The sequence below is a fragment of the Protopterus annectens genome, chromosome 6.part0, assembly GCF_019279795.1.
Source record: "Protopterus annectens isolate FY-2018-M chromosome 6.part0, PAN1.0, whole genome shotgun sequence".
Lineage (NCBI taxonomy): Eukaryota > Metazoa > Chordata > Ceratodontiformes > Protopteridae > Protopterus > Protopterus annectens.
The window spans coordinates 621,001,721-621,019,062 of record NC_056737.1 but is presented as its reverse complement, the minus strand read 5'-3'; the positions used below and the strand labels follow the sequence as shown (position 1 = coordinate 621,019,062).

General features: G+C 37.7%; 1 protein-coding gene across 2 annotated transcripts in view; it reads right to left on the bottom strand.

Moving 5' to 3' along the window:
* DMAC2L (distal membrane arm assembly component 2 like) overlaps positions 1-17,342 on the bottom strand; it is a 146,758-nt gene that overhangs the window by 46,340 nt on the left and 83,076 nt on the right. For both annotated transcript variants that reach the window (XM_044074290.1, XM_044074292.1), the window contains exon 3: positions 5,083-5,291. In XM_044074290.1, the coding sequence (XP_043930225.1) occupies positions 5,083-5,291 (209 nt within the window). The remainder of the gene's footprint in view (positions 1-5,082; positions 5,292-17,342) is intronic.

The following is a 17,342-nucleotide window of genomic DNA, read 5'->3' as shown; positions in this document are numbered from 1 at the left end:
AGGAAATTTTTACATTTCACTGTTGCTTTCTGGCATTTTCAGTTCTCTGCTTTGCCCTTTGGCCTCTTTATTGCCCCAAGGGTCTTCACCAAATGCCTCGCTCCTGAGATTGCCTTCTGCATATTGAAGGGGATACAGATCTTTCCTTACCTGTATGACCTGCTTATTCAGGCCTCTTCTCCAGAGATTTTACTTCAGCATCTTCACTTTGCTATTTGTCTCCTGCAAAGCCTGGGTTTTACTGTAAAATTTCCAAACATCATTCCCAACTCCTTCGAAGGATCAGGTTTTCCTTGGGAGCAGGCTCCAGACTCCTTTCTTCCTTTAGCGTCAATTAAAGCCAAGTTGTTTCTGAAGGCTCTGATTTACATGGCTCTCTCATTCCTATGCTTCCTCTGGCCAAATTCCACATGACTAAGCACCAGTGGTTTCTAATGTCCGTTTGGCTTCAATATTTTCATTCTTTAAATTTAGATTTTCTAGTCACTCTTCTTCCATATCTCAAGCTGGAACTTTAGTGGTGGATTCATCAGTTGTCACTCAAACCAGAGATGCCCATTTCAATCTCCAGTCCCCTCAGGAACTCTTCACAGATCCCTTGGATTTGGGCCTCCTTCAGTCCTCTGAAAGTGCAGGGCCTTTGCTCTCTTTGACAAAGTAAAGACCACATCAATGTCAAAGAGATGAGAGCTCTTCAGGATTTTCATTCCATTCCTTCCGGGGTCCCTCAGAATTCTTACAAGCAATACCAGAGTGAGGAGGTACATCAACAAGTAAGGGGGACAAGGTCTCTCCTGTGCAGACTAACTCATCAGGTTTGTGATGTAGCTGCCCAGTATCAGGTGACCCTTCAGGCAGTTTATGTTCCTTCAGATCAGAACGTAGTGGCAGATTCTCTCAGCAGGTCCTAAAACAATCCCACTAGTGGACGCTTCACAGGGATATGTTTCTGGACAGATTCCACCAGTGGGGTACCCCTCAAGTAGGGCTAAAACCCACAACCCTGGCAGCTGACAACCTACCCTCAACATACTTAAAAGTAGCAGCTGAAGCCATCTCCTATTCAGTTTCCCTACTAATTAACCATTCCATATCCAAGCAACGCATCCCCACTCTCTGGAAAATTGCTCACATCATACCCCTACACAAAGGAGGTCCCGTCACCGACTTCTCTAACTATTGGCGCATAGCAATCCTATCCCCTCCATCAAAAATCCTTGAAAGGCGTGTTCACACCCAAATAACCATCTCCTAGACAATAAATTACTCTTTCTCCCCTACCACAGTACTACCACAGCCCTTATTAGCTTCACGAACACAGTCAATTTAGAAATAAAGGTGAGCTAGTATCAGCAATCTTTTTAGACTTGTCAAAAGCCTTCGATAAAGTGTCACAAACTGCTGACCGCCTTGTCCAAACTGAACCTAAGCTACTCCACTCTAACCTGGTTTCAGCACCACCTCATAGATTGGCAACAAGCGGTACGGTGGAACAAAAACTCTTTCTCCCTTACTACCAGTGACTATGGTCATGCCTCAAGGGTCTATTCTTGGCCCCCTCCTTTTTAAACTCATTTACAAATAATCTCCATGATGTTGCAACTCTAGCCACTCATACAGTATGCAGATGACTCCACTGTCATATGTTCTGCCCCAACTCTACCTGAACTAAAGAACTTAACCCAAACATCCTTCAATGCTACTGAATCATGGTTGGCAGGCGCCCAATTAATCTTGAACCCAAATAAAACTAAACTCATACTCTTCCACTCCACTAAATTCAAAACCCAGTCCACTTACTTCAACATCACATCCAGTAATAAGACTTTGAACTAGTACCATCCCCGCAACTTCTCAGTGTTGTTATTGATCAAAATCTGAAGTTCGACTTGCACATTGCCCAGGTTGTAAAAAAAGAAAGCACACAAGAAAATAGGTACCTTATACAGATGCAAAAACTAACCACAAACTCCAGAATAACCACAGCCAGAACTCATCTTTTGTCAACTTTACTATACACCTCACCCATCCTTACCAAACTCTCCAAATCAGACCTAAGCAAGCTAGATGCCTGCTATAATTTAGCTAAATTTGCCACTAGCTGTCCTCCTAGAACCAATCATTGCAAGGCCCCAAGACAACTATCTTGGTTAGAACTACCCCGCCAACTCATTCTCACGCAACTCTCTACTACCCACCAAATGTACTATAAACCCAATAAAACACCAGCTCTACAAGGCCTCCTCAATCCCCATATAAGCACTTGTCCACTAAGATCCACTAATAAAGCCCTAATTGAAGTAACCAGGAGTAAAAAATAGCTCAGGTGACACTCTATACTCCTACTACATTGCTAAACTGTGGAATGACATACCACTTGAAATTAGAACTATAACTAGCTTAAAAAACTTCAATCATCACATTAAAGCCCGCCTCACCAATTCCTGGATTTGCACATGTACTGCGCATGGGTAGCCCAAACCATGGAACTAGCTGATTTTAACATTTTAATTGCATATATAATGAACATTGAATTTAAGCCATATGACTACTTTACGCGCTTTTTTCTTCTTCTCTGTCACTGTTAATATCTACCAGATTTTACACCTTCAGTTTGCTATGTTACCTGTATAGAAGATTACTTTTCGGCTTTTTCCCAGTTAGGGGTCACCACAGTGAATCAGCTGTCCGCTCATGATTGGCAGTGGAGTTTTACGGTGCCAAGTTGCCAGCCCGGCGCCCAACCTTCCACAGAAGGCACACACACGCACTCACGCCTAGGGCCAATTTTAGAGTGTCCAATCTACCTACAGCAGGTCTTTGGGATGTGGGAGGAAACCAGAGCACCCAGAGAAAACCCACATGACCACAGGGAGGACATGCAGACTCTGCACAGAAGGCACCCCAGCCGAGGATTGAACCGGAGAACCTATTGCTGTGAGGCTGCAACACTAACCACTGCACCTGTCCTAATTGCACTCTTATTGTATACAATGTCACTATCTGCTACTACTGTAAGAACGGTCTTCTAGAAGCATTGTTATACAAGATTATTGGTCTTGTCTCCCACTTGACCAATTTACTCTGTTCTACTCTTTTTATCGTTATGAATGTCTGTTACTATTTTTTTCTTTATTGTATTATACAAATTTTCTTACTACTAACAAAATAGTTTACTAACAATGGAGCTTTTCTCTCCGGGCCTCCAGTGAAAAAGGGTTTTATGCCCAGTCGGACTCTCCCGTTAACCAATGTAAAATAAAATAAATAAATATTTGTCCAAATGGAACAGATTTTCTGTCTGGTATCTTTTCCATAACCTGGATCCACGTACTGTGAATGTTCCTCTGGTTCTCTTATTTGGGTGAACTGCTCAATGCTGGGTTGGCATATTATTCTGCTAAGACCCAAATGTCAGCTATTTCTGCTTGTCTGCCTTTGACCCCCACCTTTGGGTTCTAGATTTGAGACCAGTTTCTTAAAGGCATCCTTCACATTAGGCCTCCCAGGAAGCCTATTCTTCCTTCCTGGGACCTTAATTTTGTTTTAGAAAAATTGGCTCAGGCTCCTTTTGAGCCTGTGGCTTCAGTTTTCTTACAGCATTGTTCTTAGAAGACCGTTCTTCTTTTGGCCCTTACCTCTGCCAGATGGGTGTCTGACCTGCAAGCACTTATGGCTGCTCCTCCTTTACTGTTTTTTTCGTAAGAAAAGGGTGTCCCTTCCTATTAATCCTTCTTTTATGCCAAAGGTGGTTAATGAGTGGTTTCTTAATCAGTCTATCCATTTGCCCACTTTTTTCCCCTTTCCAGAATCTGCTGGTGAAAAGTTTCTTCACACCTTGGATTTGCATAGACAATTCAGATATTATTTGGATAAAACTAAAGCCATTCGTAAATCTGAGCAGCTTTTTGTTTCCTTTCATCCTAAGTCTTTCGGTTTGGCTGTTTCCAAGCAAACCATTTCTTCTTGGATATCTAAAGCCATTTCCTTTTGTTATTGCTTTCATGGGAATAGCATTCCTTCTTCTGTTAAAGCTCATTCTTCTAGGGCTGTAGCCTCTTTTGGTGCTTTTTTCAGGGGTTTGGATACCATTTCTATTCTTGAGGAAGCTACCTGGACTTCTGTGAATAGTTTTACCAAGCACTATAAGTTGGATGGGATTTCTAAGGCCACATCTGGTTTTGCTAGGACAATTCCTCATGGCTTTCTGGAGGGGTCTCCTGGTCCTTCCTCCTCCCAATCTTCTTCCTGAGCTATTGTACTCTTCCTATTGTAAAAAATACTGCAACAGTGATATGGAAGGACATAGTACAGTTGTGTAAAATCTTACCATAACAGTAAATGTCCTCCTCTTCACTGTTGCAGTATTCGCTCCCTCCCTCCACCCTCGATCATTTTTGTTTTCCTTCTGGATGTACTTAGTTACCTGAGAGTATCCTTAGACTGTTGTCCCTACTGGGGCTTTTGCAGTTTTGAGGATGGTACATCTGGACGTCACCTTTATGCCCTACACCGTAAATGGGGAACATACGTGTGACATATGGCATATCCATTACAACTTAAAGGCTTTGGCATACTGGCCGGACGTCAGGCCATCCTTGGCAGGGAATTTCTTTGGTAAAGAGTACTGCAATAGTGAATAGAAGGACATCTACTGTTCTGGTAAGGTTTTACACAATTGTACTTTCAGGGAAGGGCAGAACAACTATAGCCTTTCATTTAGGCCTGAAAAACATTCGGGATCAAAGCAACTGTATTTGAAGCATGAAGGACGTTGACCGTCTCACTGCCCAGGGGATGTACTATGTTATGCTTCCAGCAGTACACACACCAGCAACTCATGTAAGGCACTCTTACCTCATGCTACAAATATTGCTTGAATATGTCATGATGTTCCGGAAGTTTTCAGCTATGTATCAAGTATGCACATGTTATATCATATCAAATCATATATAATAAAAAAGACTAAATGTACTATAGTCGCCATTGTATCAGTACAGCAAATGGCATCACTTCCATTATTTCCCCCCACAGCCTGTAGGTGGTCATTAAGCAGTGCTTCAAGGATAAAGACTGGCCTACCTAAATAGTCGAATCCTTTATTCATAATGCAAGATTCAGTAGCATCTATTGCTTGGATTTTATACTTCCCCAGAGGTCCAGTTGGAAGGCCATTGTAATCTTGCTGCCATCTATCAAATCCTTTATATCGCACCTTTGCACCACATCGGAGAAGCCATTCAGAGGCAGCTCGATCTGGTCCAACACTCTGAATGCGATCATAATCCACTCTGTCAATAATAAAAGAAAACTTCTTTGACAAATACAACAACTACTGCTCATTCTTTAACAGAACCAGTTCTTTCTTCTTGCTTTGGAAATCTGTCATGTTCAATTATATTTCTTAAATGGAGGTACAGTTATTTTAATCACTTACCTACAACACTGCAGTGCACAGCTCAAAATAAGCCACTAGAAAGACTGGCATGCTCCTTGATGACCCTTGACAAATGCATTACTAATATTAGACTGCTAAGAAAAACTATTCCCATCTCCAGCAAAACAGACAAGACATGGGTATGACAAAGTTTAGTTCCCCAAGGCCTCATGAACTTTACTACAGAAGTAAAAAGACAGGAAAGAAGAGCCTCACACTGTAGGTGATGAGGCCACAACAAGTAACTATATATTAGCTGTAAACAAAGGAGGTTTCACAGTGTAATGGTAAGCATACGCTTAAACAACAATTAGTCCTCCTCAGTGGGATGGACAATTTTGACATTCTTTCCTGCCATCTACTGCTTGTCTATTTTTTCATCTGCTTATTCTCTCTACAATGTTCCTGATTATTGTTGTACACGCTGTGATATCACATGTCGATATAGGACAGCATATAGTCATTAGCTAACTCCTCATGTATGGAGCAAATCACAATCTGTAAGACAGGAAAACAAAGAAAAAAAACTGTACAAGGATATATAAATATATGGTCTCAGATCTTCAGCAGCAAATGCTGGATGAAATGGTCATAAAAATAACTGTGTTACCTTCCAAAACACAAGCACTCATTTGAAGGAGAAAATGGGGAGGATTGTGAATATCCAGTGTATACGTAGCATTTTAGCCTCTGGTTTCTGCTCCAAAAAGGAACCAGGGAATTGAATGGACCGACTTAAGGAAAATCCTGAACCCACTCTTGGGAAGAAATGTGGGTTAGTAAGTTCATGTATGCTAATCCAGTGTTCAGGTTTAAAGGCATTGAGGAATCCAAACATAAATTACACATATGTTAATTACTTCAATTTACACTTGCATTAATCGGTAAAAACAAAATGAAAACTCCAGCAAAGCTAGAACTTCCACTGAGTGACCTCCCAAACCTCTTGTATCAGAGGCTGATCCTTATGAACATCAGGTGTTTCAGCTAATTGGCAATTCTGAATGCCAATGACTTGTTTCGTCATTTTAATGGACAATTTCAGGTCAATAAAGCCAAACCCCACTAGCTGTGGATATGCATATTTCAGCCTTGTTATGAACTTGTCAGCACAGCACAAGCAGAGTGTTTGACTAAGCATCAGAAACACAGGGCTGTTATACCCAGCTGATGTCCCATTATCATTAGGGCCACTGCAAAAATATCCCAAACAAACTAAAACAAGTGAGAAGGTCACTGAAAATATCAGGAAAACTGACCAGTTGGTTTGCCTCTTTTTCTAGTAATAAACTAGGAAAACATGCTGCCAAACTTACTCTAGCCAGATGGCTCATGGGATGTATTAATTTAATATACAACAAATTGACCATTATAGATTCATCTATGAATCTATAATGGCAAATTTGTTGTACATTAATTTGGCCAATTTATTGTATATTAAACTAATACAACACATGAGACACCTGGCTAGAGTAAGTTTGGCAGCATGTTTTCCTAGTTTCATATTGGAAAAAGGGACAAACAACTGGTCAGTTTCCCTGATATTTTCTTTTCTGTGTAGATTATCGCCTGTGGACCTCCAATAAATGCAACATGTATTCACCTTTGTCAGAAAATTTGGGGAAGAAAACTTCTTTATCAGTTTACTAGTAATGTAGGTTTGGGAGGTCACTCAGTGGAAGTTATAGCGTTATTGGAGTTTTCATTTTGTTTTTACCGATTTGGTTTTTCAGTGACCTTCTCGCTTATTGTTTTAACATGCATTAATTAAGGAAGAGGTTTTAACATGCGTTAATTAAGGAAGAGGTTTAAAGAGGCTTGTTTGTATTCTTTTAGTAAACCTACACTGAACCTATTCAAGTTTCATTAGTTTTCCAAAGGAATAAGAATAGAAGACATGGTATTCTACTGCTACCCAGATGAAAGTTGTGAATACATTTACCAAATGAATTTTTGTTTCTTAACACGGATGGCTTTCATCATTAGACTGCTCAGACTCATGACCTTACAGCAGATTTGCATATTTGTCCATGTAATGTGTAAATTATTGTTATTTCCTAATCTCTACAGAATACCATTTCTTCTAGGCCTTGTTGAACAATGGTAGCATTCTACCAGGAGTTAGTCTACCAAAATACATTACTTTAAATTTAATTAGTACTGAAATGTAGTCCTGATACAGGATATAGTTTCCTTTAGGTAAACATTAAGTTCACTTAATCTTTTAAAAACTAGAGTAAAAACAAATCTTGCATAGTCAGAGTACTTGCTATTCCAGCAGGTATTGTGTCTTGGGATTCCTGCAAATACTAGATTAAACAAAAAGTTGGCTCCTGAATGGAACCTGGGGGACTCCAGCTTGATGAAACAGTACCTTGTCCCTTGTGTCCACTTTTTTAACCAGATGTCAAGCTAGAGTGTTACACAGGGGTTGTTTTTGCCACTGAATAATGCATTATGCACTGTAGGATGTTTTTTCAAGGTCAAAATATATCATTCCTGTTGACAGCCCATTATGCATTGCAATGCTAATGTTATCTGTTCATAAAACTCCAAGATTTATTTAGGTGGATCTTTCTTTAATGAATCCATGTCAAAAACTAGCCAATAATAATTCCATTCTATTTTCATTGTTCAATTACAAGTCTCGTACAAGGGAGGCCGTGGTGGTGCAGCAGTTAGCGTTGCCACCTCACAGCAAGAGGTTCTCTGATTTGATCCTCGGCTGGGATACCTTCTGTGCAGAGTCGGCATGTCCTCCATGTGGCCGCGTGGGTTTCCTCCGGGTGCTCCGGTTTCCTCCCACATCGCAAAGACAAGCTGTAGGTGGATTGGACACTCTAAATTGGCCCTAGGTGTGAGTGCGTGTGTGTGCCTTCTTTGGAAGGTTGGGCACCAGGCTGGCAACTTGACACTGTGTAAAACTCCACTGCCAATCATGAGCGGACAGGTGAGGCGACACCTAACCGGGGAAAAGCCGAAAGAAGAATTACAAGTCTCGTACACATCTTTCAAAATGTGTGCAGAGTACAACTAATGGGTATGCAGTTCTTAACATCAGATTTACTATCTTTCTTGTTTAGAAAAGTGAGATTTTCCAGATCCTTGCACTGTCCCAATCCTTAAGTTAAAGACGGTATACAAAATTGGAACTAGTTTGTCATGTAGCTTAGCCAGTAAAATCCTAGGAATTCAAACTGATGTATTTTTGGCAATTTTCTTAATAAATTTATAAAAAAAGTTTCTATAGAAATTGTTGGACAGATATCTATAAAATAATGAGCTTCAAGGGCAATTGCGTTTCTTATGGTCATTTGTTCTACTAGTGAACTACAAGTTATATTCATCAGCTATCGCTTTTAAATCATTAGTCACAATTCCTTTTACCTGAAAAGAATTTAACATGTTTTGTTTGTGATACAGAGTAAATGTACTTATAGTAAGCATTTTTTTTATTTATATCCTTTGCTAGTTTTATTTCAGATGGTTTTCATTAATTTAAGTTTTGTTTGCAAAAGCTTAATAATTTTATTTAGATTTCTTTGTGACAGATATTTTTGATCAAGATGGAAAGTACTTTTGTGTATAACTTTTGAAAGCCTTTACTCCAGCAATTTGGAAATTACCAACAGCTTTTCCAAAAGAAGGAAATTACTGAACTGTCTTCAATGGTCTAAGATAAACTATTCTGTGATGTAATGCAACCCAACTCATGTAATTTTAATAAGGAATCAATGGACCAGTTTGCAGAGTTCAAGACTGCCATAACAGAGATGGAATATATCTTATCAAAACTATATTTTTAAGGCTATTGTGTGTAACCATGATCTCTGTAGTTCAAAAATAATGGAGCTATGGTCCGGTATTCCTAATGGCAAAGTAATATCTATGTGCTTTACAGGATTCACATAATTGGTGGCCAATATACAAAATTTTATTCCCAGTATTAGTCTTAATCAGTTTTGTAAAAACATGGAAAAAAGAATATCCTAGATTTATTCTCAAAAAAGTACTAGCTGAGCAAATTTCCTAGTTGATCTGCGGATCTCCGATTAAGACTGTCTTTGGAACAGAGTTTTTTATCCAGGTTACCTAAAAATGTGCGATATTTAGCAGAGTTCATTGAGGGGTTTTTATATGTGGTAATTACACTCGCTATGTTGTTTCTATTTATAACTTAGCTAACCACTGTTACAGTTTCAAGATATGAGACTAGTTGTGAATTTATATTTTCATGGACAAACAATATAACCTCTCCCTTGAAGTTCTCTTAAAAAATCAACTTGTTACAACCTGAAGAAATAAGGTCTTTTGAGTCTTATGCTTTTACTTCAATTAAAAACAAAAAGCACTCTAGCTTCATTATAGATTTCTAGATGCTCACTTACTATGGTATGTGCATTACAGTAATAAACTTAGAGAATGTTTAGGTCATTTGTTTCTCGGAATAATGTTAGTTTCCCCTTTATTCTCTGAAAAATGACTAATATGTTCAGATACATTTTCTTCCCACAAGCCTATCCCATAATGTCTCAGATATAGTCTGACTACTGCAATTATGTAGACACGCCTCCTAATATGCAAGGAGTTTAAGAAGGTAAACTGAACAGAATTGTCTTAGCCATGTGTTACAAGTGTGTGTCCTTGCAAAATGATAATCATGTCATCTACATGATAGAGTTCTCACGTAGCACAACCTCTCTTTTACTCAATTTTAGTATTTCTGAAGTAGGCAAAAGAAATATCATTTGTTCCTACATGAATTATTATGGCCTTGTATTTAACCTTGCTGCAGGAAGCTTATTAATAACTTTCAATTGTCTAATCATTTTAGACCAGGTACAGAAGGGACTATTTATCTGCGTTTATCCAAGTCACTCAATGTTTCTACAAGTTGGTTTTAACACCAAGCCACCCAATACAAGAATCTCACTATTTACAGCTTGACAGAGTGAAATTTCCTTGCCTAATACTTTGGTATTCTCATGTGTCATTACATCACAATTCAGGAAATTATTAGTCTTAGCTGCAGGGCTGGATTGTATTAATGCTCCCAATTTCCTATCCTTAGTTATTTCAGGAACTGAATTCTGGTTATCCTGGTTGACTTTGCCTATCAACGGTGGAATCTTATCTTCTGTAGACCCCCCCCCCCCCCCACACACACACACACAGCAAGACTTTTCAACTTTTTGGTAAATCATTCTGATTTTCATCATCACTTCAATTGCTGATGCATCTGCTACATTTCATGCAAGAGAATTTATAACTACCTCAAGATATAATGCTGGTGGGAATGGGAGACTCCAATGGTGTATATATCAATTGGTAAAAACACAAGATCATTATGCATAGGAGATGTTCTCTGAAATGTATCTAGATCAAGCTCATTTACTTCAACTGAGGGGTTCTCATGGGAATATAGATTTGGAGTGCAAAAATTCATTATTCATATCTAGCATTGTCTTTTTTTATTATTTCTGTAGGGTTATATATTAGTTTTTTTTTTATTTTCTTTTTTCAGTCATAGGAGCTATAACATCTATAGTTACACAACACTTTTGAAGGTTTGTATTTATTCTTATAGCTCCTGCCTTTTTTCATGTAGAGAAGCCAATATCAAAATTAGTGTCAGTTCCTTTACTATATGTAATAAGTAATTTAACTTTTTTCCATGAATTTATAAATTCTACGATGCTTAAGGCAGTACAACTGCTGCAAGTACAGGCAATAGAGCTGTCAATTATTTATTAGTACACAAATCGTGTATTCAGATTTGTACAGTGATACATTTTTTGCTGTTCATTATTTTTATTTAGACATGGCATGCTTTACATTGCGTTAGATGTTTGTGATGTAGCAGACTTCCAAGATGGCTGTACACTGATTAACCGCTTAATTTCAGCTCTCCCAATGTGAAAACAGAAACTCAGAAGAGAGCCAGTGACCATCTTTTTTGGGAGACTTTAAGTTACTGGCTAGTAAGTGCATTGCCCATGAGCAGCCTTAGGTCAACTGGTGCCCTAGGCAAAAGGGCTCCACGGCACCCCCCACAACACCATGCCCCTATCCTGGTCTACCTACACCAAATATTGGAAAAGTGCCCCTGCTAGAGCGGCTGGTCTAGTTGGCCTATGCCTAAGGCTGGCTATGGCATTGCCTGGATGCCAGCAAAGAAGACATTTAGAAAACCTGAAAGAAAATCAACCACAAAAAGGGGAGGATATGACACTAGTTGGGAAGAATCCTGTGACTGTGCAAAAAGCAGCTGAAGCTCCAGCTTTGATTCAAGACAGGACTTCAAGTAATCTAGAGGAAAGAATAAGTCAAATGTGCTCAGAGCAGATTGAAATAAGCAACACACTGAAGGAGTATATAAAGTCATAACAAAAGGCTGGAAAAAATGGAATAAGCCTTAAAGAGATATTTAGATGAGCTGATAAAAATCAAAGGTTGAAACAAAAAAGTCTGAGTATGAGACTGCTCAAGAAGAGATTTTCAAAAAATGGCAGAATTAGGGGAAAGTGTGCATAGTGAAAATGTGAGATTTTCTGCTGCACCACAGAAACAACAAGGAGCAGACTATTATTTTTGTGAAAGCACAAATAAGAAACTGGAATGATATTCCACAGATTGTTAAGGGCACATTGTGTTTGCTCCAAACCTGGCCATTAGAAATCAGCCACAATCTCTAATAGTAAAGATGCAAGACTACTTCAAGTCAATAATATTTGGAAAAAACATTAGAGATGGGGACGACTAGACGGAATGCTAAAATAAAAATTTTTGTTCTTAACAATATTTATATAAACCATAGCATAGAATGCATGTTATACTGTAAAGCATTTTCAGTAATTGTGAATACTACAGTAAACAAGTATGCCCCCCCACTTTTCTTCCTTTCTTGTTTAGTTTTAAGAAATGTAGGCACTGCAATGTAGAAAGAGAAGATAGCTTGGACAAAAGCATGTTTAAGATACTAGGCTGTAATCTTGGGTTGCTGAGTGGAGGAAAGAGTTGTAAAAGAATACAAAGTATAATTAAGGTAAGTACATAAAACTGATGTGCCTTTTCTTACTTTTGCATAGTGGAGTGACTGGATTAAAGCCCTTGGCTTGATCTAACAACAAGTTTTACGTGGAAGCAACTAAATAACAGAACACAATGTAATGAATAGTTTTCCTTTAGCAAGTAAACGTTCACAGTGCAACATGAGAAGCTTGTAGATGAAGGTAATTGTGTATCGGTTTATCATGTTTATATGGAGACAAGCTGATAAGAGGACAATAAAAACAGAATATTTTTTTTCTTCCAATGGCCAAGAGATATTTTTTCTGAAAGCATTCAAGTTGTTTTCTACATCTACGAGAGGAACAAAGATAAGACAAAAACAGACAGTACTTAGTGTAAGTAGAAGCAAAGGCTGTACCATGTGTCTTAGCACAGATAACCTTCATTATAGGTCAATTAAAGCCTTCGAGTTTCTGTAAATTTATTAAAAGGGGTAAACATTTGAAGATGTACATAGTTTTGTGTATTAGTATCAAGTTAAAATGTTATGGGGGAGTGCTGGGGACGTCATTAAAACAAAAAAAGTATTGTAAAATGCGGCACAGATTCAAATGGATATGACAACAACTGTATAAAAGATCAACCAGACAAACATTAGTGTATGCATGCAACACAAAAGCTAAAACTAGACATTTTTAAAAAAGCTGTTTTACATAACAGATGGGAATAAGTTATCATTATGACATTTTCCATATAGTCTTTGAAATGGAAGGGTCTCACAGGTGTATACAAAAAAGAAGCAGTGAGCTATACAAGAACCAACAGTGCACATAGCTATGCTATAGGAGACACATTTGGAAATAAGTGGGCATGTGAATTTGATAAAGAAAAGATTTCAGGGATGGTTATTCAGTCGAATATCTGGGGGAAAAGAGAGTACTTACAGTAATTGCTAGAGGAGCTCCAATAGTGATAGAAGGGCAAAAAAAAAAATAATGGTAGGCTTGCAGTAGTAATAGGCTAACTGGCAAGGGAAGAGGGTTATGCTGCCATGTATTTATATTCCACCTAAAATTGCTACCGTGTGGCTTACGAAAATTCTGCAAGACATTATCAATTTTCAGCAAAGAATATTATAGGTGGGGAATGGAATTTGACTTGCGATAGTGAGGCTATATCGGGGGGGGGGGGCTAGAGGGGACAATATAAAAAAAGAATGTAGATTTTTGAAGAAATTTATGGAAGATGTGAATTTAGTAGTAGGAGCTCAGAGAGAATTTATATATTAATTATTCTTCAAGGTGCAAACACTGGGCTAGGCAAACTGTATTTCACAGGAACATGTGCATTAAATTGAAAGTTTTGATATGCATCCAATAACCATTTCAGATCACGGGTCAATAACTACAATAAAAATAAGACACTGGTGCTTCCCTACCCATCTGTTAAACAATGAGGAATTTACGGAATGGGCAGTGGAAATTATTCTGAGGCTACTGGGGAAGACAGAAATTTCTTCAAAAACACAGCTAGAGAGTATGATAAAATGAAAGTGGGGTTTAAAATAGTGTAGGAATAAAAGAAAAAGTGATATGGTTCAGCAGTGACAACAATTTAGAGAGAAATCCAAAGGTTAAAGTATTACAGAATATTGGGAATCCCATTAGAACAAGAATAGGCACAACTGCAGAGTGTTAAAGAGAAAAAAGGACTACCTGGATAATATGCATGACTTTATAAAGATTGCTGTGAAGCAACCACTTTTGATAACTCCAGAGCACAAAAGCTTTCAGTACAACGTCTCAGGAAACAGAATGTAGAAAGAGTTGTTGCCAAGCTTAGGAAGCACAAAACAAGGAAAATAACCAGAAACTGTATAAAGCAGAGAAACGTGGAAAATCAAGAAAAAGTACAAAAGGAAATGTTTATAGAAGAACTACATATGCGAAGGTTAGAGGTAGATGAGGCTCAATTATTAATGGTTAGGAGAGGGGGTAACGTGATATATAACCAATTTATAGGAAAGGCTCCAGAAATAGATGGCATTCCTGTTAAGTTTGGAAGCTAGGAGGGAGATCTGGAAGGATTTAACAATATTTTAAAAGAAGGAGAAGCACCAACATCCTGGAAGAAATCTGTGGTGGCTGTAATACTACAGATGGTAAAGACATATCAGATCTAGCTTCATATAGGCCCATCTTGATTCTAAACCATGATTATAAAGTGTTTTTGTTTATAATGGCTAAAAGAATGCCAAAGGGGTTGCCAAAATTAATAGATCAGTGTGATTTTGTGGAGGGAAGGCAAACATTTGATATCATTAATAAAATAAATTATGATCCAGAGAGAAGCAGAATGTAAGAAAATACTACTGTTGATGGTAGGTCTTGATGCAGAGAAAGATGGGATTTTATAAGTAGGGCAATGGAAGCATCTACATTCCCTGACACAGCAATGAGGTTAATTAGGAGGATATATATTAGGGATCAGAGGCAAAAATTAAAGTGGGGGGCTCCGCTCTAATAAGTTCTGTTTTAAGAGAGAAACCAGGCAGGGGTGTCCTCTTTCCCCTTTATTTGCATTACATTTAGAAGCACTAGCAGAGGAAATAATGGACTCAGAAACTCAAGGATATAATTAGTATGGTAATCAAAAAAGTTGCCTTTATTTGCAGATGATATTATTTTGTACCCGAGAAAACGGTGCTGAGGAACATTCTGAGACCGTTTCCATTCTTTTCAGGATACAAAATTAATGAAGATAAAACGAAGACAATAACTGCAAAGTATGTACCCACATGAAAATTGGTTCAGCAATACCTATATTTAAGGGGACATGATAAAATGAAGTACTTAGGAGTATGTGTTAAAAAGGATTCTATTATGGCAGCTAAGAATATGTGGCAAGAAAGGAAACAAAAGATAATACAAAAACAGAAAATGAAAGCCCTGTTTTATGGATTTGGATAGCAAGACATAAGCACTAAAAATGTTTTAGTCCCTTTGCTTTTATACACAAGCTGGGCATATTTTTTCAAGCAGAGGAGAAGTTGTAGATTGCAATTAATAAAGTGAAGGATTTTATCTTGGAGGAAATGACAGCAAGAGTCAAGTGGGATAGGTTAATTCTTCCATTAGAACAAGGTGGTTTGGGATTACCTGATTTGAAGGGGTACTTAAGAGCTACACAGTTAATATATGTAGTATAAGCAGAAAGCTATAATTCAAAGCGGAAAGGGTCGATGATGAAATGGGGAGGGGGGCTCAAGAAAAATGGAGAGACTGGGATTTTGGATACATATCCTTAAGGAGAAAAATAAGAATCATACAAAATATTATATATAAAGTAGCAGAAAGTATTCTATGAATTAAGCCAGCACAGGAATGGAGAAAAGAGATGCTGCTAATAAGGATGATGGCAATTAGGGATAATAAGAATAGACAAGAGAGGGCTGGAATTTCCTGGAAAAAAACTGACAAAGGAACCAAGGAACTGGAAGCAAATAATTAGAGAAGGAAATGCAATATACTGGGAAGAGACCAAGAATACATTTGGACGGCAGGCTAGAGCTTGCCTTCCATATAAAGGATTGATATCAGACTATAGGCAAAAAGAAAGGCATATGGGGATCCTAACTGAAAGACTGGCACTGGTAGAGTTTTAGTAGAATCCAGCTGCTGATAAAAAGGGGGTAATTAGTAGGGCATATAAAATATTGCATGATAACTATAACAATCAGAGGTTAGAAAGGATTGGGAGGAGAAACTGGATAAGAAATTCACAAACAGTGAGAAGATACTATGCAAAGTCTAGATGATTCAGAATTTTTGATTGGGAAGTGCTTGCATATTTACTTTTATACCCCAAGCAGACCCTGAAGAATTTGTAATTGGGTAGATTGCAAACGTTGGAGGTGTGATGTGGAAGAAAAAGGCAACTGGGAGCATATTTTTGGGAAGGTAATGAATTTGCAAACTTTAAATAAAAATTACCTGCAGATTACTCTGTTAGAAATACTGGGTGAGCAACTTAGTCTAAGAAAATTATTTTTTGAGCTGTGATACAGAATCGGAATTGTCTAGACATGGTAAAGCCTTGCTTAGTTTAATTCTGGTGGCTGCCAACAAAGCAATTACAAGTAAAAAGAAGTCAAAGTCTAAACCAACCGTTCTAGAAGTATTGAATATAATTTCAAAGATAATAGAACTGGAAGTAAGTGGGATCTTTAGAAAAAGAGTAGGAGCAAATTACATAAAAAAAACAGGAGTTATGGGAACAGTACAAGCAGAATAATATTTTGGAAGAGGATTGATAATTAAGGGAAGGTAGGAATTGAATGAGATATGTAATGTTAGATTGACAATGATGGTATAATGTTTGCAACTGAAAATATGTTTGTTTTCATGTATATAAATGTATGAAATATATGATGTAGCGAATATTCCCACTTTTTCCAGTTTATTTTATCCATGTTAGAGATGGGCAGATTACTTAAATAAGGCTCAGCAACTCTACATAGTAAATTAAATTATCATAACAAAAATACAACAGGTGACTCTGAAAGAGCCAATAAGAAGCAACAGCAAATTTACAGCTAAGCAAGAACTGTAATATCAATTACGTATCAAACCTTAGTGATAACTAGAAAAAAAGTAAAATACAAAATAAAATGTAGTGGTGCATGCATTTAAATAATTCCCATGATCCAATTTCAATTGGGTAGAAGACATAACAGTAAACTAAACACAACTGCTCAAAAAAGATAACTGTACGCAACAATAAACTAAGTACCACAGCTGAAAGATGATTATAATCTATCAATAAGTGGCTGTAGTTAAAATACTAAATAAAACAAACAGTGGAAGAGCAAATAATTATTGCAAAGAACTGAAAT